Source organism: Dipodomys merriami, unplaced genomic scaffold (genome assembly GCF_024711535.1).
Source record: "Dipodomys merriami isolate MVZ:Mamm:240054 unplaced genomic scaffold, mDipMer1.0.p SCAF_63, whole genome shotgun sequence".
Lineage (NCBI taxonomy): Eukaryota > Metazoa > Chordata > Mammalia > Rodentia > Heteromyidae > Dipodomys > Dipodomys merriami.
In genome coordinates, this window is record NW_027206213.1 from 5,912,525 (window position 1) to 5,936,491 (window position 23,967).

Here is a 23,967-nt window from a genome sequence, read left to right on the forward strand (position 1 = left end):
TATTTTAAAACTAGTACATGATATTATTTCTTCCCATTGGTCATTTTTCTACTTAGCAATCTGTTATATCTTTCTCAATAGCAAAATAAACCTATAAGAGTGTTTAAATAGAGTTCTAAAGTGTTTGCTTGGAATGTTTAGCCCTACTGATTGTATTTTTGCTAAGTAATTTCTAAATTGGGAAGCCTGGTGGGTGGGAAGGGGATTCACTAATCCTTTTTCCTTTCTGACTTCTAACTTTTCAAGATATTCTGCTAGGCATATTATTTTACTAAAAGCCCACTTTGTCTTTATATATTATAGGACCTAATCAACTTTAAGTGACTTATACTTTTTTCAAAATCAAATATTTAAGTTAAAAATCTTATAGTTTCATACCTGAAGCTGTGCTATAATATAGATACTGACCGCTGTGTGCTCAGCACTATTATATATCTACATATTGCTGATGTTTAAGATAGTAATTGATGGTTTGTATTAAAATGCAGTGGCAGCTGAAGAAAAACCAAAGTCAATCAGAATGTCTTTGACATTTCTTACAGGTGTTAAGTTCTGTTCGCACAGAATGGGAGCCACTGGATGTTTGCTTTCTCACCAAACAGCCTTATCAGGTGGTCACAGTGGAGCACTCTGTCAGCGTAGACCACGAGCCCATGGCTGACAGCTGCATCTATGAATGTGTTCGGAACAAAATTCATTGTGTATCAGTCACTAGAATACCACTAAGATCGAAGGCCATTAGCTGCTGTAGGAGTGTTACTGAAGACAAACTGATTCTGGGCTGTGAAGATTCTTCAGTAATTCTTTATGAAACTCATCATGGAGTGACTCTGTTGGCCCAGGCTGAACTTTTGCCTTCATTAATAAGCTGCCACCCAAGTGGTGCCATTCTGCTAGTTGGCAGCAACCAAGGGGAACTGCAAATTTTTGATATGGCTCTATCCCCTATTAACATCCAGCTCTTGGCTGAAGACCACTTACCCAGGGTGACTTTGCAATTCAGCAAGTTATTTGATGTTTCCAGCAGCCTTGTTCAGATGCAGTGGATAGCCCCTCCAGCTGTTTCTCAGAAGCTTGAAAGTGGAAATGTCTATGACCTTCTCTTTCTTAGATTGGACAGAGGACCCTTGGGTGTGCTTTTGTTTAAACTTGGTAAGTCAAGGAAATTGGTGAATACACTGTTTATGATGATGGCATCACTGAGGAAATACGACTATTCTTGGAAAGTAGATTTTCTGTTTGCCGTCCCTAAAAATGGTTGGCTTTCAAACACTTACTGTAATTTCCTCAAAAAAGCTACTTTCCAATGACCTACTAAAATAGTCCTAAAAAGTAAATAAAAATAGAGTTTTTTACAAGGTATTTTCTATATCCATTGACAACCTATGTGTTTTTGGAATGTAATACTTTTTCTATCATGACTGTCTTAGATGATCTGTGTTTCTTGTTTCCCAGGTTAGCAGTTAACAAGTAAATGCTTTAAAGAATCATATTTACTTAGAATTTGCTAAAGATCTCTATTGTAATTTTTTGTTTGCCATAGGGAAAAATATCCAAAAGGATTTACCAATATCTCTAAAATTATATATTAATATAGCTTATTTCAATCAAGAAACCTTTTTGATTAGTCTATATTAATTGTAAAAAGGGGCTGCATATATGCATATATAATATAATATTTCTACACATACAATCTTTGATAAAATTCACTTCCCAAAAAATTTAAAATGAAAATGTTTCTGATGATTCATGTGTTCTTTGTAGCTTTCCATTACCAATTACATCCTGAAATAACACTGACTACTTTAGGTAGTTTTGTATAATTTAACATTCTTGAGAGAACTTAAGTTTAAAATTTTGTTAAATTAGTTCATATTACATTTGCTTGAAAAGATAGAAAAATGAAAACATTTTTTAAACCTCCTATAAGATTTGGCTATGTGATGCAGTTAATTTTTTAAAGGTATTGTAGAAGATTCACAGCATTCGAGTGTTTGGTAAATAACTTTCAGTTTAATTTTATTTGTGTTTACTTGTCTCTGAAATTGAAGATATGAAATAAATCTGGTGAAAATGACCTGATTAACCTGCAAGGCATATATATATATATATATATATATATATATATATATATACATATATAATGGGAGTTCTGTGCCCCTTCTACAAAAAAAAAGAATGCAGCTAAATTTTCTAGTCAGTAAGTTAATATTGCTCAAAGAATACTTCAAATCTCATTTATTATGAGCTAATGCAGTTATACTTTGCCCAACTACATGTTTAACAGTTGTATGTCTCCATACACAACACTAATTAAAGTGGATGTTTGATGTTTTGCATGTCTGTTAAAACACACACTCTTCTCTGTGTCTCTTGTCTTGCTACATAGATCTCTTTTTCTTTCTCTCTCTCTCCCTCTCACCCTTTAAATTACTCAGTTACCTGTCAAACAGAAGGCTGTCTGCCCACGTAGACCTAGTTTTTCTTCAGCCCTCCCTTGTGGGCCTACTCACAACAGCTTTGCAAAAAGCACAGCTTTCTCTTCCTATCTCTAGCACATTTGCCTTCTTACTAAAGTAAACAGGCTCTCAGTGGAGGGATTTAGAGGGCTTCCTGCTAATTGCCAGCTTGTAAACTTAATTGGACTGTCTCCCTGGGCACTGTTCCTAAATCAATTAGGCAATGAGTTGGCTGTCACCTCTTTTTCCCAAGAAGGTCTCTTGGAAGCGGATTATCCAATAGAAGACGAGCATTCAAATAAAAAGGTGATAACTTCTGCAACTGACATTTATCATTTAAATTTTCTTTTCAGTATGACTCTTAAGTTTTTTAGGATAGAGAAATTGTATAGTCCTAAGGTTCTTTAAAAGATCTAAACATAGAATTTATAAGGATTTTTAAAGCTTTAGTTCTCATTATTAATGTATTATAAGATTAATAATATTTAAATCAAATTGTTTTTCCTGGGAAGAGTAGACTCCTTGAAATAGTAGATTCCAACTAGCAATCTTTTAAAAAGAAAACTCAGTTTTAAAGAACAGATTTTTCTTATGATCTGCTACTAAATACATCCAAAAATTAATATACTTCTTGAATTAACACAGAGCTGATTCTGGGCATCCATGTGGCATTTTCATGTATAATTCAAGTTGCTGCATATGTAAACAGGTAGTTGCATGTGCAGTTTCCCCACTAGGAGCATTTATGAGATTCTTTTTCAGATACTTGTTATGCAAGCCTTTGGAAAATCTGACATGAAAGGTGTAGCTTATGATTTAAAATTGTAAAGACAGATCATAGATCATAGTTTAAAATAGAATGCTGTCATATGTAAACGTGGCAGTGGCTGATGCCAACATGCGAAGATCTTTGGATCTTGACTCCTAGATTAGGTCAGTTAGTGTAGAGTTGAAGGAAAACGGTTCCAAGGGTAGAGTTTTCCTCTTAATCTTTTCTTTTCTTTTCTTTTTTTTTTTTTTTTTTTTTTTGTCGGTTATGGGGATTGAACTCTGGGCCTGGGCACTGTCCCTCAGCTCTTCAGCTCAAGGTTAATGCTCTACCACTTGAGCCACTGCTCCACTTCCTGAGTGGTTTATTGGAGATAAGAGTCTCACAGACTTTCCTGCCCCGGGCTAGCTTTGAACCATGATCCTCAGATCTCAGCCTTCTGAGTAGCTAGGATTACAGGTTTGAGCCACCAGTGCCCTACTCCCACTTAATCCTTATAGTAACTGCATAAAAATTTTTGAATATTAAAAGTCCATCTTCACTATTATTGGAAGTATCTGTCCTCAGGAAGCCAAGAAATTTTACCTTATGTAGAACATTAAATACAGAATGTCTTTATGTGGCAGTCATTATTCCATACTTTTCACATACATAGACCGAGGTTAAAGAGGAAGAAGGGCCCTTAATTATACTCCTAAGGTATTAAAGCGCCTCTACTCTCACTGGAACTTTTTCCAACTCTCACTGCTCTCTTTAAACTCACGTAACCAGCTCCATCTTCTCTCAGCAGAGTAGCTCATGTCTTAATTGGCCCTTCATTAAGTATTTGCTTAATGCAGATATCCAGCCATCTAACCATTTACCTACATGCACTTGCATATTTCCCTCCCAATCCCAAGGAAAGGGAATCTTTCCTTTTGTCCTAGAGTAGTTACTTCCCTGCATCCACTGTAGATCTCATAATATCCTCTTTTATGTTTTTACTTTATCACTCTTCCTCATTCCCTGAGTCTTACTAAATTAGCAGATAAGCAAGCCAAAGCTTCACCTGGTAAACAAACAACTCTTTCTTTTTGTTTTGTTTGGCAACACCAGAGATTGATCTTAGTGCCATACACTTATTTTGTAGGTACTTTGTCGCTAGAAGGACCCTAGCCCTTCTTTGATTTATTTTTTTGGCTAGAGTCTTGTGTTCTTGTCTGGGGCTAACTTCAGACTGCAGTTCTTTTACCTATCCCTCTCAGTAGTTGGGACTACAGATAGATGTGTATTACTATCACCCAGTTTATATGTTGAGATAGGGGTCTTTTTTTTGTCTTATCTGGCTTCAAACTGCAGTCCTTTTGAACTTTGCTTCCCCAGTACCTAGGAGTACAAGCATAAGCCCAAAAAACCCTTCCAAGTGGTTTCCTCATTATTGATCAAATGATTGCTTTTCATAGCCATCATTGATATAATAGTAAGCATCAACTTTCTCTACCTCTTCACTTCTCATTCACTTCTCATTGTGTTCTGGTTTGTGTCTGCAGTGTTCTCTGGGGCTGCCCTAGGGAAGATTTATGGGGTGGTTTCCTACATGATAATTATATTCCTTGTTCCTTGATGACTTTTCAGAACTGGCTGGTTGCTGACTACCTCCACTGTCATAGAACCCTCATGGCATTTGCTTTTCTGACCCCAGATTCAGCTTTTCATTACTTCTTTATACTCTTCTGACTGCTCATGAAGATGCTGGGTCTCCAGGATTCTGGTTGTTTTTTTTTTTTTTTTTTAGCTGTGTTTCATTTTATTGAAGGGGGAGGCATGTTTACTTTTAGTCCTTATCTTTCCTCTTATCCTGGGTATGCTCAGCTAGAAATCCTTCATCCACTGCAGTACCTTGATCATGAACTTTGCAGCCTCCAGAACCATGAGCTGGGAAAACTTCCACTGTGTGTAATTGACATTGTCTGTGGTACTCAGTTACACTAGCATGAAATGATTTAGCCATTAGCCCATCTCTGACTCCAGCCCAGCCCACTCCAGATCCTGCATCTGCACATTCACCTGGCTTGCTGGGTACTGCCTCAGACTCTTTCTATATAGACCTGAAATCATCTTTCTCCACAGACCAGCTTTTCCACGTGTCCTCTCCATTTTGGCGGATTTTACAATCACAGAGATGGAACCTCTGAGTAAAAACATTAAACATCATGGTACATACCCATAATTTGAGCATTGGAGAGTCTATGGCAGGAAGACTAAGTCCAGCCTGGGCTACATAGTGAAAACCTTTCTCAGAAAAAAAACCAGAAATGTCATCATCACTCTAATGTCCATGGCCAAATTCCATCATTTTCCTTTTATATACTGCTCAGACATCTTAATTCAATTCAATCTCACTTGATCTGACCTCTCCTATTTTATCATGATCAAGAAGAGGTCTTCTCTTTACACTCTTCTACCTTCTAGTTTTCCGCCCATGCCCTACATAGCTTGCACACTGCACCAGAGTGACCATTCTAACTGTGGTCTTGGATTCTCCAGCTTGAACCACTTCACTTGTGGAACAGCTTTTGTCACCTCCCCAGCTGTGCTACATCAATGTAGCTTTCCAACCATGGCATGTCTTTTCCTACTTGCTCTGTCCATGGTGATGGTAATTGTTTACCATCTGCCTGGAGTGACCCTATAGGGCTCTCATGGAGTCTGCACAGCTGGGGAAAGGCTAAATGTTCAAGTGGTAATGCTAAAAAGAGATCATTAAAGCTAACATTCTCCCTGTCCTAGAATTTTGAAAATCACAGGAATGTATGTCTATGTTTGCCTTTCTGTCACTCTCTAAAAAGCAAAGAGGATGATTTTTCTTTTAGGAACTTTGTAAAAGAATATTCTCTTCAAAACGTATTTCCGATGAGCTGTTTTAACATTATACTTACCTAAGTGGTAACTGATGGTGGTTTGTTGTTGGATAGAAATGTGAGATACTTTATTAGATGCTTCATCAATAAAAATAATTATAAGAAATATTTAGACTGAACTTATTTTTCTTTTACCAGATCTAATAAGGAATATAGATGTAAATACAGGTCCTATTATATTTTACTCAGGGGTTTCTTTTTTCTTTTTCTTTTTGGTAGGTTGTGGGGCTTGAACTTTGGGCTTGGGCACTGTCCCTGCGCTCTTCAACTTGAGTGCGCTACTGCTTGAGCCACAGTGCCACTTCTAGTTTTTCTAGTGGTTTACTGGAGATAAGAGTCTCACGGAGTTTCCTGCCTGGGCTGGCTTTGAACTGTGATCCTCAGATCTCAGCATCCTGAGTAGTTAGGATTATAGACGTGAGCCACCCATGCCTGGCTCAGGGATTTTTTTTTTTTTTTTTGGTCCGGTCGTGGGGCCTGAACTCTGGGCCTGGGCACTGTCCCTCAGCTCTTTAGCTCAAGGCTAGCACTCTACCACTTGAGCCACAGAGTGGTGTTGAGGAATCGAACCCAGGGCCTCATGCATGCAAGACAAGTGCTCTACCACTGAGCCACCTTCCCAGCCCATGGCTCAGGGATTTTTTAAACATGTGGTTTATATTTATCTTTATTCTTTTTCTATAAATGATTTTATTTAAATAATGCAGTCACCCTTTACTGCTTTATTTATTTACATGAAATATTGCCTGTAACAGTTATAAAGATCATAATAACTTTTTGATTATACTCATTGCCTTTTGATATATTGTCTTGACTGTTGTCATTTAAATACATAAATAATAAAAAAGAATAGAGTCTATAACACAAAATTTGTAAGAAAATATACCAGATTTTTAAAGTAAAAAAAAAAGGGATTTTATATCATTTGAAGTAAACTTTTATTCCAGGTAAAATTTTACTTTTTTTTCACACTAGAATGATACTGGATTTTACAATCAAGTTTTTGGGATATAAGCTGCACAAATAAAATACAAAAATTTAAATACACAGCTTAATATACACTTCATGAGTGCCGCCGCAATTGAGACATTGAACATGCCCTTGTCCCAAGAAATTCTCCAAAACCTTTTGTAAATCCTCGCATCTTTCAAAGCTGCTTTGTCACTACAGATTAGGTTTGTTTTATATAGCATTTTATGGAAACAATCATATAGTTGATATTCTTTTTCACTCACTATTAATCCCTGAGAATCTTCCATTAGCGTGCATCTATAATTTTTTTCCTTTATGTTACTGACCAGCAGCCTTTTATATGGATATACCATAGTTTTCTTTTATCTTTTTACACATTTATGGGCAGGTGGGCTATTGCCAAGTTTGAGCTGAAGGACTAAGAACAGTACGTACCTTTGTGTCTTGTGTACAAGACTGTATAGAAACATTTTTATTTCTCTTGGGCAAAACAAAAGCAGTGTTGGTCCGTTACCTACTTTAGGAGAAACTTAGTGATTTGCTGTTGCTTGTTTAGTGTTCTGGGTATACTAAAAAAGTGTGTATACTTTGCTATTGCTCAGTGAAATGCTTTATACTATCAGGTCAAATTTGATAGTGTTTTTCAAGTATTATACATTGTGTGGGGGGCGTGTACGTGTGCATGTGAGCACACACATGTGCATGTACATGCCAATACTGGGGCTTGAACTCAGGGCCTGGCTGCTGTCCCTGAAGGCTGGCACTCTACCACTTGAGCCACAGCTCCACTTCTGACTTTTGGTTGTTAATTGTAAACAAGAGTCTCACAGACTTTTCCTCTCCAAACTGGCTTCCAATTGCTATTCTCAGATCAGTGGCTAGGATTACATGCATGGGCCACTCAGTGCACAGCCTGTACATTTTTCTGATTGTCTGTTTATATGTTCTCTTGCTTCTAGAAAGAAATACTGAAATTTCCAACTATAATTGTATATTTTCTTTCTTTTTTTAGGTCTCTGTCAGTTTTTACTTTATTATTTCAAAGCTTTGTTACTAAATATATGCAAAGATTTTTATGTTTCTTTATTACTTTTGGTTCATTTTTTAGCATAATAGGTTACTTTGTTTTTTATCTCAGTCTTTAAAAGTATTTTTCTTATTGTTTTTCTGGGCCTGTAAAATTTCAGGTGCAAAGTCTGTAATCGTTGTATTTATATCTCCGTACATCCTATCTTTTTCCTATTTTTAAAAAAGTTTCTTTTTTCATCATCATTGAACTATTATACTCTAGTTAGCTTTTTTTTTTTGTCAACAGATCATTTCTTTCTCTTGGTCCTTGTAAAAGCACTGCTTTTGATACAAATAGAGTCAGTAGTATTCAGGTATTTTCATTTTCCTTCAAAGTTCCTGCACATTAATACCTACTGCCAAGGAGCCACCTGATTTATGAGGACTTCCAGGGCTTCACTGCAGACTCGTGAGGCTTTTGGAGAGTCACATTTGTTGATTCTACCAACACAAAAAGAACCATAAAGTTTTACTACTTAGTATAGTTAGGGCAATTCCCCAGATTCCCTGTCAAGTTGAGTCCTGTTAGATACAGCGCAAGTTTTTATTCTGATCTGACTTGAAGTTAGTATAGAAAATTTCAGCATCTTTTGTGTGAACTAATATATTTTTTAATCTTAAACCATAAATATTCCAGTTAAATGATGATGACAGTAATAAAAACAAGAATTATAGTAATGTTTTATAATATTTTATAGCTTACAAAGTAATTTCACAGACATTTTCTCATTTAGCTTTATGATTATTTGAACTGAGAAGTTTTTGTAGACTTGCTCAAGTGAGTAAACATGGCTGAAGGAAAAAAACCAATTTTATAGCTAGCCATTTATAAAAGATGAAAAAACAAAATAAAGCAGAAAGGTGCTTAAAAGCCCCAGTACTTATTGTGTTTAAAACAGGGAAATTGTTAGTCTCAAATGAGATCAGCCTTTTAAAAGACAATAAAATAAAACCAGAACAGAGTGCCTTTTCTCTGAACTTTTTTTTTCTCCTTTGTGTATTGGCCCTCTAAGATTGAAAGTGGATTTTCTTTTATTTTGAAAGGATAGAAAAGTGTACAGTATTGTACCAAAATATTTTATAGCAAATAATAGTTGTCAAGGGACTCAGTTCCATACGTCAAGCACTTATCCAATAAATGATGATGGTTATTTTCCTTTTGGGAAAATTAACTTTGTTTTGTTACTCTGCTTAGTATTTTAAAACAAAAAATAAAGAAACAGGTTCACCTGGTTTTACACTTTGTAACAGGCATCCTCACTCGAGGACAGCTGGCCCCCATGGACATCATCTTCCAGTATATTCACTATGATGAGATCTGCAAGGCAGTAAACATCCTGAGCAGCATGAACTGGGACACTCTGGGCCAGCAGTGCTTTATCAGCATGACCGCCATTGTGAATCATCTTCTCAGACAAAAGCTCACTCCACAGAGAGAAGGTCAGCTTGAATGTATTTCATAAGTGGGCTTTGTATATACATGATGTGCATTTATAAATCAGCCTTTTTAGGATGCCTTTGAGTTACATTACTAGAGACTGGAGGACAAAAATGCTAATACTCTATTAAAACGGAAAGGATCAGATATCAAATAATTATTCCAATATAGTACTTACTATGTGGTATTTGTCTACATAAAGAACAACTTTTCTATATATTCTTGTGTTGGAATTCACAACGCATTGTACAGTTCAGTCTGAGCTGTGTGGAATATGCTTATATTTCAAACTTTGATCAGAAATTTCATGTACTCTTTGGGATTTGGTAGACAAAGGCCCCAAACAAAGGTTTTTATTCCTCCTCAGCATTAGACATCAATATTTTTTCCCTCACACCTAAGTCCACTCACTGTCCCAACAGTAGTTCTTAACACTCACTCTGTGTGTGTGTGTGTGTGTGTGTGTGTGTGTGTGTGTGTGTGTGTGTGTATGAGAGAGAGAGAGAGAAAGAGAGAGAGAGAGAGGGAGAAAGCGCTGTAACCCAGGTTGCTCCTTCTTGTTTTCATTCTTTGTCTTATACTTTTGACACACCTTACCTCTCCCTTCTACCTGCTTGGATTTCTCCTCTCCTCCTTTACTCAATAGGTAATGTTGCCCGGAGCTATTGTTTAAATGAGAGAAAAAAAAAGAAAAAGGAAAAATATGTCACACACAACAATAAAAAGAAAGCATTCATTGGCTAATTATTTAGTATATATTTTATGAGTTACTCATTTACATAATGTAAATATGCCAGAATATTCTGGCTTTGCATCTTTATTTCAAATCTTTGAAGTTAGTGTTAATGTTGGGAAATCATGGCCATCAAAAAGCTGTTTCTAGGGAGTTTATAAACTAAGGAAACCAAGTTATATGTCAAAAGGTCCTAACTGAAGAATGTTTTGTTTCTTACTATTTTCTGTAAATTTATATAGATTTTCCTCACTCATTTTTATTATATTTCCAAAATTTTAAGCATATAGATAGAATTCTGCAGGTAACCTTCCTTTTAGTAATTTTAGGCAAGAATAATGTATATGTATATGCTCCTCCAGGAAGTTATGAGTCTTGCCCTAACTCACAGAAGTCCCATAATAAATATTTACTTAATATGATTTGAATGGACTTTTTGGAAGTAGTCCAAACCCATCTATGGAGATTCTAGTATTTCTACTCTAAAGAAATGCCCAACACAGTGCTTGGCCCTACAGTGTTACTAAATACTGGTTTAAAAAAATTTGAATTCACAAGATTTTAATAGCACAAAGTATTACTATAATAGTTCTGCCTGCAGAGTTTTCTCAAGTAACTATTTCTGAGTATTGACATACTCTCAAGATTGGGCATGTACTATAAAATAAGAAGCAGTGCCCCCAAAGAAAGCCTATAGTGGAAGTGAAGGTATGGCTCAAGTGGTAGAGAACCAGCCTTGAGCAAGTTAGCTAAGCTAAGGGACAGCACTGAGTTCAAATTCCAGTACTGGGGCAAAATAAAAAGGAGCATATAGTGATACATACAGACTATTCAAGAGCTCCTAAATTTACAATTAAAGAAGAAATACAGAGAAGATAAATTACCAAAATGTGTTTAGGACACTAGAAGATTGCTAACACCTTGGTGAATTTATGTTGTAAGATTACTGTGTTTCAAGAAAGATTATTAGGGAATACACAAATGGGCATTATCAGATTCTTGTCCTAATAAAAGAAATTTTCACAGAATGATATTGGGAGATAAGGAAGTAAAAAAGGCTTTTATGAAACTAGGCTATTAAAATGCTTGTATGATGCTGGGTTATCAGAAAATGTATATTTTAACTTGATGCATAGATTTTCCCCCAAGTAACTGCAAAACACATTTCTAAAACATTCAGAATTCTTCTCTGTTGAGATTTATTCTATCTGAATCTAACAAATTTGACATGGTAATTTGTTTTCCTTTTTATTAGTGGAACCCAGCAAGCTCTTTTATTTGCAGCCGTGTTGTGGTTATCTTTGAGATCTTCATTTCTGCCTTAAACATCAAGCTGGGCTATCTAATGAAGCTGTAACTGTGCATGGAGTTAGGAGTATTCCATGTAGGCTCGAGCATTTCAGATGTACGAAACATGCTGTCAGGAAAACAAGCAATGGCAAGAGAATCTGGCTTGTGTTCACAATAGCATTGCTGTATGCAATTTTAATCTAAATTGACTGCTGCTTTAAAAGAAAATACCTCTCAAATTCATCTTACTTTACTGTCTAGATTTGAGAAAGAAATTACTAACAGCTTAGCCAAGTTCATAGCAATTACTCTGATGAGGTATTTAATACTTCCAAACCCAAATATGCCTACAACTAAAGAGTTTTGATAAATAATGAATTGTTTATTCAACCAAGTACTGGTAGCATAAAAATAAGAGGAGTCTCACTGTGAACTGTAGTGTTCTCATACATACTCATATTCTCACCCTATGGTAATTACTTAACTTCCAGGTATTTCTGGGAGGAAGCACAGCCCCATAGGCAAGTCTCAGTAAAACTGTGAAGTAGACAAATGTGCCTTTCTCGTAATCCCTAGCCCCCTTCTTTTTCAAAACCTGTTTTCCAGTCCTTCTTTTCTCTCCCAGGGTATTAGCTTTCATACATGGACAAAACCAAGAATCTTGTTTCAGATAGGATTTACAAAAGATAGAGGGACTTTCACTGTTCTGTTAAAATTGGAAGATAGTTGTTTTTTAAAGAAATGCCTATATATAATACTGCCTACTTTTCATTTGTATTATTTAGAAAAAACTTTCTACTCTACTGATCTCACTTCCCCATGCAAAGAGGTTAGTTTTATACTTTCAGTTAAAGAGAGTAAATGTTGAGCACACTGTGAGTTGATTTCACTGGAAATACTAGTTCAAACTGTGTTTCTTTGATGAGTCACTGTTTTAATTACCCATTTGTGGTGAGAGGTTGGTTCATTATGGATTTCTTCAGTTTTGACAGCTATTTGTTGCTCAGAGTCATTGTCAGCTTTGCCTCAAGTGAAAGTTTATACACAGGTTTGTTTTTGTACCAGCTGTCATATTTTAATTTCATCTTTCCTGCAACAAGCTCACATTTCATCCAAGTTTGCAAAACCTGACTGACTGCAAACATGAGTATTCTGTTGTAATTGAAGGAGTTTCACTTGTTTTAGTGCTGCTATGTTTGAATTCCACAGCACAGCTTGAGGCAAGCCTTGGAACCTTCTATGCTCCAACAAGACCGCTTCTGGATACAACTATTTTGAAATATAGAGACCAAATCAGCAAGTACGCAAGGCGATTCTTCCACCACTTGCTCAGGTGAATGCTGTCATTAGCTTGCTTAGTGTCAGACTACCTGTTTCAGAAGCCGTCCTCTTTACTGAGAGTATTTCATAATACTTTCAGTATTTTCTGACAGTCCATCTCTGAAAAAGAAAAAAATCTTCTCGATATTCTTTTTTTTTCTATTTTCTTTTTTTTAATTTAATTTAATTTTATTTGTGAACATACTGTACAGAGGAGTTACAATTACATGGGCAGGATAATGCGTACATTTCTTACCAAGCATTGCAGCCTCCTCCTTTGTTTACCCTTCACATCCCTTCCCAGCCTCCCCCCTCCTTCCCAATCCCAATCCTTCTCCTTCCCCGCCCCCCCCCCCCCCCCCCCCCGCACTGACGTTGTAAAGCTCGTTTTGGACATGACAACTTGTACTTCTCATTGTTGCAACAGGTCCACCTGTATCCTTAAACAACTGGTTTTTTCCCATCTTCTCGATATTCTTTACTTAATTTATCCTTGTTTTTCTTTTAAGGAAGTATTTGAATATTGCTCAGGGCTTTTTATATCAGTATTCTTTAATATACTTTCACCTTTGTTATAAAAATGGCAGCTGTATGAAGTCAATATCAAGTTTTAACTGAATTTTGTTCCTAATGTTTGTGTGGTAATTGAAGTTAACTATATGAATTTTTTTCTATAAAGCTCTGAGTATTATTCTTTTATTATTATTAATATAAGTTTTTTATTGAGAAAATACCGTACAGAGGGGTTACAATTACATGAGCAAGGTAATGAGTGCATTTCTTATCAAGCATTGTTGCCTCCTCCTTTGTTTCCCCCTTACCATCCCTTCCCCCCTTCCCCCCCCACCCTGCCAAAGTTGTCAAGTTCATTTTTCAACATAACATCTTGTACATCTTATTGCTGCAATGAGTCCACCTGTATCCTTATTTAAACAATTTGTTTTTTCCCCTTTCACTCTCCAAATTATACCAACATCAAATATAGTGAAAACAGGGGTTTAACTATATGAATTTTTTGCTATAAAACTCTGAGAGTATTATTCTTTTTTTTTTAATTTAATTTTATTTTATTTGAGAACATACTGTACAGAGGGGCTACAATTACATGGGCAGGATAATGCATACATTTCTTACCAAGCATTGCAGCCTCCTCCTTTGTTTACCCTTCACCTCCCTTCCCAGCCTCCCCCCTCCCCCCACCCAATTATACCCCCCTCCACCCCCCACACCGACATTGTAAAGCTGGTTTTGACATGACATTTTGTACTTCTCATCGTTGCAACAGGTCCACCTGACTCCTTAAACGACTTGTTTGTCCCCATCTCCTCCACATGTTATCCTGACATCAAATATAGTGAAAGCGGGGGTTACACTGTGGGGGAGGGACATACAAAGCAACAAAGAAATAATCTTATAAATGCGTTAGAAACACATGCATGAAAGAAACGAAAACATTAAAATACATATTTAAGGGTTCATTTTCCTAACATCACATTATCTGACCTTTTCCGCTTGACTCATACCTATACTAGATGTTGCAAAGAGAGTATTATTCTTATAATTACCTCTCATACAGTGGGTCAATTGCTAACTTCACTGTATCTTTTTTTGCTTCAATGGGACAAAACAAAAAATGTTAAGAAATTGCTCTAAGAAAAATGCTGTTGAAGGACAAGTATATATAGCATATTAAAAGAGGATGGGTTAAATAAATGGAGAGAAGGAAAATAAATGGTTGGATAGATAGAAAGGTATATTAGGGATACATATAAATACCATGGTTTTATCAATAAAAACAAAGAAATGATAACAAAATTTAGAATAATCTGGAGTGAGTATAAAGAAATGTAATAAAATAGGCACATAGGATCCTTGAAGGCATTAATAGTGTTCTATTTCTTATGATGAGTAGTATGTATTAGGGTTTGTGAAGGTATTACTATGCTGGGTGCAGTAGCTTATATCTGTAATCCTAGCTACTTGAGAGGCTGGATTGTGGTGCCAGACCAGCCCAAGCAAAACAAAAGTTCTTGAAATTCTATCTCAACAGCAAGAAGCTTGGTACCATGGCATATGCCTGTCATCTCGGCGATGGCGGGAAGTGTCAAATAGGCACAGGCCTGGATAAGAAACAAGACCCTAACCCAAAACAACAATAACAGTACAAAAGGAGCTGAAGTAGCACTCATTGGTAGAATAACTCCCTTGCAAGCACAAGGTCTGAGTTCAAACCTTTGTACCACCAAAAAAAGTTTCTAGTATACTAGACTTTCTATCTGTAATCTTGTTATTTTTCTTCTCTCAAACAGCTTGGTAAAAAGGAGTATTGTCATTTGAAAAACCGGTAAATGGCTTATTTAGATCAAATGCCAAGTTATTGGCGGTAGCAGATCTTGAACTAGTTTTGAGCCCTCTCTTTACCCCTTCTTTAGTACCATTCATCAGTTATTGGTTTTATAGTTTTTAGATGCCTGTAAAATAGTTATAGGCTAAATGATAAATAGGCTTGGCAAGCCCCAAATTTTGGGAGAAACCAGTTTAATCAAGGCTTCAGGAGGGTATATTATGTATAGATTTTCTTACGTTCTACTATTAATTTTCTGTATATAACACTTTGAACTCTATGCAGCAGTGAAGCCTCGGAAAACAATATTTTTAGAAGCTGAGAGAAACATTCACTTATCTGTAATTGAATCTTGCCTTTTTATCTGAATGGTACTGGCATATTCCAAGAGATGCATCACCCTGAACAAGGCAGTCTTCCAGGAATGGGAATATGCCAAAAGTGTTGGGGTGGAGGTCATATTTATTTGAACTTCGGGTTTTGCTCTTTGCTCCTGTTGCTATTTTATTTTCTCTGGGGAAAATTAATGAGTTAACCTCTTGCCTGAAGAACCCAAAAAAATGCCAAACAAGAATGAATGCAAAAAAATCTTGGGAGCATACTCTTGATGGCCTCTCTTAACTCTATGAAGTTATTTGAGTTTTGTCTAAAGATTCTGTTTTTGCAGCACCTAGGCCCTACCATACTCACGTTCTGCCTGTGTGCACTTTTATATTCATTATTTTCTTTATGCAGTTTTCTATTTTTTATATACTTTGCTAATGTGACTATTGTTGCTGTCATTATGATTAGACTTTAACTTTTCTACATAGTTACATGTGGAATTGGATATTTTCCCCTGGAGTTATACTAGCCTTTTCATCTTGCTCTTTTTGAATGCTTTGCTGCTATTTCTGTTCTAATGAGTGTTTATTAGTTCTTCTTTTGATAGTAGGCCACACATATCATTATGGAAAAAGAAAAGTTAGTTTGGTGGATATTAAATGAGATGGCTTAAGGTGAAACCATTCTTTTTTTTTTAATCTACTGCCAAGTTCTGCTAAGGGTAGGTGAATGAGCAAGACTTTTTGTGTGTTTGTGAAATGCTAGAATGATATTACTCCTTCTGCTTTGGCTAATCATTATTTTAATATTCTTTAAAAAAATTATTGAGCAATAAAGTAAGTCCTAAGCAGCATAGAGTATATAGGGAATTTCTCATTTTAGATGATAGAATTTCCATGGCATTAGAGGCATGCCTAAGATCACTCACATGAGGCTTAGAATGCCTGAGTATATACTAGATTATTTTGAGTAAGAAGAGTAAAATTTACACTCACTTTAATTTTCTTCAGCATATAAAGGGGTTTCAGACTAAATTTGGGACAATAGACAGTATACCATGTAGGTTATTAAAGTATATGTTTTGTATATAATTTTGATTTTTTGTTGACTGAAAAACAGTTTACAGACATCTTTTTTTTATGCTCCTTGGCCCTTATTATCTTTCACAAGTACAGAGAAACCTGAAACCCTCCAAATTCTAACAAATCTAAAACTATGAATCTTAATTCTCATCTTTTCTTTCTGAAATCCTTTTGGATATGTTCAAAGTCATCAGTTTTTTAATAAATGAACCCTAGAAATTTAAATAATTATTCCTAACATTAACGATAAGAAGTAGTAGAAGCCGGGCGCTGGTGGCTCACGCCTGTAATCCTAGCTACTCATGAGGCTGAGATCTGAGGATCGCGGTTCAAAGCCAGCCCGGGCAGGAGAGACCATGAGACTCCTATCTCCAATAAAAACTCACCAGAAAACTGGAAGTGGAGCTGTAGCTCAAGTGGTAGAGAGCTCGCCTTGAGCTGAAGAGCTGAGGGACAGCGCCCCAGGGCCCCAGAGTTCAAGCCCCCATGACCGACAAAAAAAAAAAAAAAAAAAAAAGACAAGTAGTAGAGAAGCACAATCTTGATAGGGTAGCCAATACAGTGTGTATTTATTTAATTTTAATTTATTTTATATTATTTACTTAATTTAGTTTAATTCATAAAAATAATTACTCTGGAAGACACCCTATAGAATGCAAATGTGTGTTTGCCTAAACAGATTTAGAAGGCAGTTGTTCACTTATCTGTGGTATTCAGTAGTCTTCTGGAAGCATGAAGTTTCTCAGACATAAACAGAAAACTATAATTGGAGTGTGTAAATGTGGATGAAATGAAAGGACAGGCAAATTGAAATGAGTGCCACCTACTAAGTTTTTATTTATATGTGTTATAAAGGCAATAATTCATTTACTTCTAAGGCCATTGTTTACTTTCATACAATGGTATTATGTGATTGTGGCACAGAGTCATACCTTTTTTTGATGGTGCTAAGGTTTTTCACTCAGGTTCTTGCGGTTGCTAGGCAGGAGCTCTATCACTTGAACAACTCTGCCAAGCCCTTTTTTACTTTGCTTATTTTTTGGTTAGGGATGCTATTTTCTGTCAAGAGCAGTTGATTATTTATGAAATAATTCACATTCTGTAAGAAGTTTTTAACTTAAATTTAGGTTGCTATCATTGAGCAAACATTTAATTGACTCATCCCTAATGTGATGGCTGGGATGACTTCTCTTTGGTGAGACAAAGTGATGTTAACTGGTATTGATGGATGTGTGCTACTGGCAACTGCTTTTCTAGGTTTGTATTGGTTAATCTGGAGCATAGTCACTTCTTTGGAAAGGTAAATGTTGAAAAGAACTACCCATTAGCAATAACTTGTCCAGAACACAGGTGCATATTTCAATGTAGGAAATTCATCATTGCTCATGTAACATTTGTTTAATTAAAGCAGTATACCTAGCTTTTGACTCATCATTGAATGGTGTACCAAGATGTTTACTTCTGTTTGTTTGCTTTTTACATCCTTGAATCTTTTACTAATTGCCTCAGTCAGTTCTGTACATTCACTAGCATATGCACATGTCATAGAACACTTTTATCTTCTAGAGTAAGGAAATACACTAGATTATTCCACAGCCTTATTTTGACATCGTAAGAGTTAACATTTCAAAGCCAAGGAGCTGAAGGAGCTTGGTGGGACCTTTGCATCTTGACCTTCAGCTTTGAGAAGTACTTGCCATGAACACTAGATCACACAACCAGTGGCTATCAATCCTGACAATTTCCCTTCATCTTAATGAAACTGCTTGACTTCACCTGTGGTTCATAATGTCTCATGAGCATATTCCTGTGACTCAGCCACCACACTTCACAGTGATAGAGTAACAACCTGACTCAGAGTCAGCATCACTTAGTAACTACTTTAAATGGTGGCTGTTAAACCCTCTGTTTTGGACAAAATTTATATATGATACTACTGTTAACATCTCATTGTTGTGCTGCAGCAGCTGTGCATAGAGAATTTCTTGGTGCATGATGCAGGGGCATAAAATTAAATCAATGGATCAAGACTTCAGCTCTTTCCTTCCTTCCTTCCTTCCTCCTTCCTTCCTTCCTTCCTTCCTTTCCTTCCTTTCTTTCTTTCTTTCTTTCTTTCCTTCCTTTCTTTCTTTCTTTCTTTCTTTCTTTCTTTCTTTCTTTCTTTCTTTCTTTCTTTCTTTCTTCCTTCCTTCCTTCCTTCCTTCCTTCCTTCCCTTCCTTCCTTCCTTTCTTTCTTTCTTTCTTTTCTTTCTTTCTTCTTCTTTCTTTCTTTCTTTCTTTCTTTCTTTCTTTCTTCTTTCTTTCTTTCTTTCTTTCTTTCTTTCTTTCTTTGTCGCTTGGGCTTGAACTCTGGGTCTGGGCTCTGTCCCTGAGTTTTCAGCTCAAAGCTAGTGCTCTATCACTTGAGCCACAGTGCCATTTCCAGTTTTCTGGTGGTTTATTGGAGATAAGAATCTCATGGACTTCCTTGCCCAGGCTGGCTTTGAACTGCAGTCCTCAGATCTTAGCCTCCTCAGTAGCTAGAATTACAAGCACCAGCATCTGTCTGACTTCAGGTCTTTCTTTACAAATGAAGTTAACCTTGTCTTTGAGCCACCCATGACCATAGCTCTATCAGGAATAAAGGCACCTACTTCCAATATGTAGTAATATTTTCAAATGTCTTCTCAAGTTTCTGCATTGAGAAAAACAAGTCTCACAAACAACTCCTTACCTCTTTTAGTGTGCCTGGCTTCCAGGAACAATTCCTCTCCATTGTCAAACTGTGTAGTTATCCCATGAACGTAAACAGCCAGTTGAATAGCATTTGTTATGCTCATTGTTTCTTCACAAGACGGACAGAAAAACTGGTAATCTCGTGCAGAATCCTTCAGTGTTTTTCAATATCTTGTGCTAAGTCGGTAACCTGATCTGAACTGGTTCTCTGAGACAAACTAACACTCTGAAACAATTTTATTTTTGTGCTAACCACTCTGATGCAGCCACTGTGCATTCTTTCACCAACTCTCTCTTTACATGAGGGTGAAGGGTATGATAGAGAAGTCAAGTGTGGACTTGAGCTACCGGAACAATAGAGTTGACATTGGGAAGATTGATGAGACTATGAAAGAACAAGTATGTGGAAAAAAGATCAGGAGTTTGTTTTGGAACATGTTAAGTTTGAGTAAGCAATTCAGAAATGAGTTTTGTGATAGAATTAAAGGAGGAAATTATATATCTTTTTTTGAGGAGGGGGGGTCCAGTTGTGGGGCCTGAACTCTGGGCCTGGGCGCTGTCCCTCAGCTCTTCAGCTCAAGGCTAGCGCTCTACCACTTGAGCCACAGCGCCACTTCTGGCTTTTTTTTTTCTTTTTGCTTATGTGGTGCTGAGGAATTGAACCCTGGGCCTCATGCATGCAAGGCAAGCACTCTACCACTGAGCCACCTGCCCAGCCCCGAAATTATATATCTTTAAAATGTTTATATTGGGAAAGTAGATCACTCAAAATTATTAAGCTATTCTGTTTTTTGGTGGAGGGAGGTACTGGGACTTGACCTTGGCCCCACACTGTCTCAGTTGGAGCTTTACTACATAAGCCATACATACAATCTTTTTCCCTTTAGTTATTTTTCAGATTGGGTCTTGTGGGTTTTTTGCGCTGACAGTCCTTAGACTGAAATCCTTCTATATACACCTTTTGTATTGCTCTGATTATAGGTATAAGATACCTTGCTTGGCCAAGCCATACTGTTTTTAAGAAATTAAAAAGTATTAGAAAATAAATTTAACCAGAGTAGAATAGAGGAAAGAAAACTGTTTAAAGTTTAATATTAGAAAAATAAATATTATAAGAAGACCCAGAAATGTATCCACAGACCTGTAGACACCTAATAATTGATAAGCGAGCTAAAACACAGGATAGAAGAGAGATAGCATTTTCAACAAATGATGCTGACAAAATTGGCCATACATATGCAGAAAACTGAAGCTAGATCCTTATATATCACCCTGAAGCAGCATCAATTCAAAATGGATCAGAAACCTCAATGTAAGATTAGATACCCTAAAAATATTACAGGAAGGGATATGGGAAACACTAGGACTTCTTGATATGGGTCAAAACTTAAGCAAAGATCAAGAACTGGGATGGGAAGGTGGCTCAGTGGTAGAGTGCTTGCCTTGCATGCATGAGGCCCTGGGTTCGATTCCTCAGACCACATAAGCAGAAAAAGCCAGAAGTGGCACTGTGGCTCAAGTGGTAGAGTGCTAGCCTTGAACTGAAGTGCTGAGAGACAGGCGCCCAAGCCCAGAGTTCAGGCCCCATGACTGACAAAAAAAAAAAAAAATCAAGAACCACAACAAATCAAAGATTCGATAAATGGAATTGCATCAAACTGAAGAGTTTCTCCATGGCAAAGGAGAGCTAGCAACATGAATAGAAAGGCCCCGGAATGGGAGAAGATCTTTACCAGCTATGCATCAGACAAGGGCCTCATATCTAAAATACACTTAAAGCTAAAAAAATTAACCTCCCCAAAATAACTCCTCAAAGAAAGAACAACCCAATTAATAAATGGGCTAAAGACTTAGAGACGTTTCCAGGAAGAAGTAAAAATGGCCAAGAGACACATGAAGAGATGTTCAGCATGTCTGGCCATAAAAGAAATGCAAATCAGCCAGGTGCTGATGGCTCAAGTTTGTAATCTTGGCTATTCAAGAGGCTGAGATGTGAGGTTAGAAGCCAGCCCAGGCAGGAAACTCCATGAGCTTCTTATCTCCAATAAACTACTCAAAGAAGGCCAGAAGTGGTGCTGTGGCTCAAGTGGTAGAGAGCTTCCCTTGAGCAAAAGAAGTTCAGGGACAGAGCCCAGGCTTGGGGTTCAAGCCCCAGGACTGAAAAAAGAAAAGAAAGAAAGAAATGCAAATCAAAGCCTCATCCCAACTAGAATAGCAGTTATCAAGAAAACCAACAATAACAGATGCTGGTGGGGATGTGGCCAAAAGGGAATATCACTGCACTGTTGGTGGGAGTGTAAACTTGTTCAGCCACTCTGGAAACAGTGTGGAGGTTCCTTAAAAGAGGAACATGTTGTTTCACTATGACCCAGCAATTCCACTCCTGGGCATTTATTTATCCAATTTACCACAATCCAGGCCACATCAAAGCCACAGCACAGCCATATTCATTGCAGCATAGCCATAAACAGCAGTTTGCCATAGCCAAGATATGAATCAACCCAGATACCCCTCAGTGGATGAATGTGGTGTATATATACTCAATGGAATTCTATGCTCCCATCAGAAAGAATGACTTGGCCTTATTGGTAGGGAAATGGAAAAACTTGGAAAAAAATTATTAAGCGAAGTAAGCCAGACCCAAAGAAACATAGGTTGCATGTTTTCCCTCATTTATACTAATTCAGATCTGCCTATAAATCTAGAAGTAAATCCAATGGATAGTAAAAGGCAAAAAAATTACACTTAGATATGATAAATTAAACAGGATTCTATAAACATTCACACCGTGAGACCAAAGGAGGATGTTCTTAGGAGAGGATCACAAGGGGTTAATAACTATGTACAAATGATCATATAAAGTGATGCTTATTGAAATGAACTCCAAGAAGTATAAACAAGAGGTTTTTTTTTAAATTTTACCTTTTGCAGTTCTTTTTTTCCCTTTTGTCACTGTATTTGATTTTTGTACCTTTTGTCTTATATGTAAGTTTATCTGATGAGGAAGGAAAGGGGAAGCACAGCAACAGTGTGAAGGGTGAGCTAATGCACCAGTGATACTCACTAGACACTATGTTGGAAATGAACTGTACAACTTGGGGGGTGGGGAGGTCATGAGGGAAAAAACTGGGAGAAAATGAGGGAAGGGATGGCAGTGTTCAAAAGAAATGTACTCAATACCTGACTTATGTAATGGTAACCCCTCTGTAATCACCTTTACAATAATGCTGACTGTAGTTATTAAGAGATGATGAGATCCTTTTCTAAGAATATCTTCCTTTTGTCTCACTCTGAATATTTAGAGTCCTGTTTAATTTGGCATGTCCAAGTGTAATTTTTTGTCTTTTACCATTCATTGTGTTTACTTGTAGAATTATAGGCACATTCTAATTACTACAAATGAGGGAAACCATGCAACCTATGTTTCTTTGGGTCTGGCTTACTTCACTGAATATAATTTTTTACAAGTCTTTCCATTTCCTTAAAAATGGTACAATATCATTCTTTCTGATGCAAAGTATAGAATCCCTGTGTGTGTGTGTGTGTGTGTGTGTGTGTGTGTGTGTGTGTGTGTGTGTGTATGTGTGTGTGTCTATACATACATAATGCGTACATATCACATTTTTCTTGATCCATTCATCTACTGGGGGGTATCTGTGTTGATTCCATATCTTGGCTATGGTAAACAGTGCTGTAATGAACATGTTGTGCTGGTAGCTTTAGTGCGGCCTGGATTGTGATCAATTAGATAAATGCTCAGGAGTGGAATCCTGGGTCATAGGGAAATTCTGTGTTTAGTCTTTTGAGGAATGTCCATACTTATAGGTGGTACTGTTCAAAAAGAAATGTACTTATTACCTGACTAATATAACTGTAACTCCTCTGTACATTACCCTTAAAAATGAATGAATGAGTGAATGAAGTAATTAAAAAGATATGATGAGCCAGGCACCAGTGGCTCACACTTGTAAACTTAGCTACTCTGGAGGCTGAGATTGAGGTTTGAAGCCAGTCCAGGCAGAAATCTGTGAGATTCTTATCTCTAATTAAGCACAAAAGCTCAAGGACAGGCCCAGAGTTCAAGCCCCAGAAAAAAAAATGATGATTCTTGTTTTTTTTTTTTGACACTCATAAACACTCTGTAAAATCTAGCAGACATTTTCTTTTACTGCATATTTTACCCTGTTGAGGTCTGAAAAGAAATCTTTAGAAACAATACTGTTAAGAATTTGTTAGGCAGGTTTGTTGCATCTTCAGGTCTCCAGCTCAAATAAAGATAATGATAACATATGACATCAGGTTTTAGATTGTGTCTACTTACATGAAATACATTTGTATTGCCTTTGCTTTTGATCGTATAGGCACACCTTTAATAATCTTTTACTCTTTTATTACATATTTAAACTTTAACTGATGATGTAACTTTGATTCTAGCTTTAGTCAACACTCTCATGCATGTTCCCTAGAGGAGATGAGAATAAGTTCTGTGCACTTGCTGCATTTTCAATCCCAATTCCCACACTCCTTTTCCTTCCCTACAAGTAAGCATATCC

General features: G+C 36.7%; 1 protein-coding gene across 2 annotated transcripts in view; it reads left to right on the top strand.

Annotated features, from left to right (window-relative positions):
• The window catches only part of LOC138815257 (WD repeat-containing and planar cell polarity effector protein fritz homolog), a 261,096-nt gene that overhangs the window by 115,114 nt on the left and 122,015 nt on the right, over nt 1–23,967 (top strand). For both annotated transcript variants that reach the window (XM_070004544.1, XM_070004543.1), the window contains exons 10-12: nt 543–1,152; nt 9,420–9,608; nt 12,839–12,962. In XM_070004544.1, the coding sequence (XP_069860645.1) occupies nt 543–1,152; nt 9,420–9,608; nt 12,839–12,962 (923 nt within the window). The remainder of the gene's footprint in view (nt 1–542; nt 1,153–9,419; nt 9,609–12,838; nt 12,963–23,967) is intronic.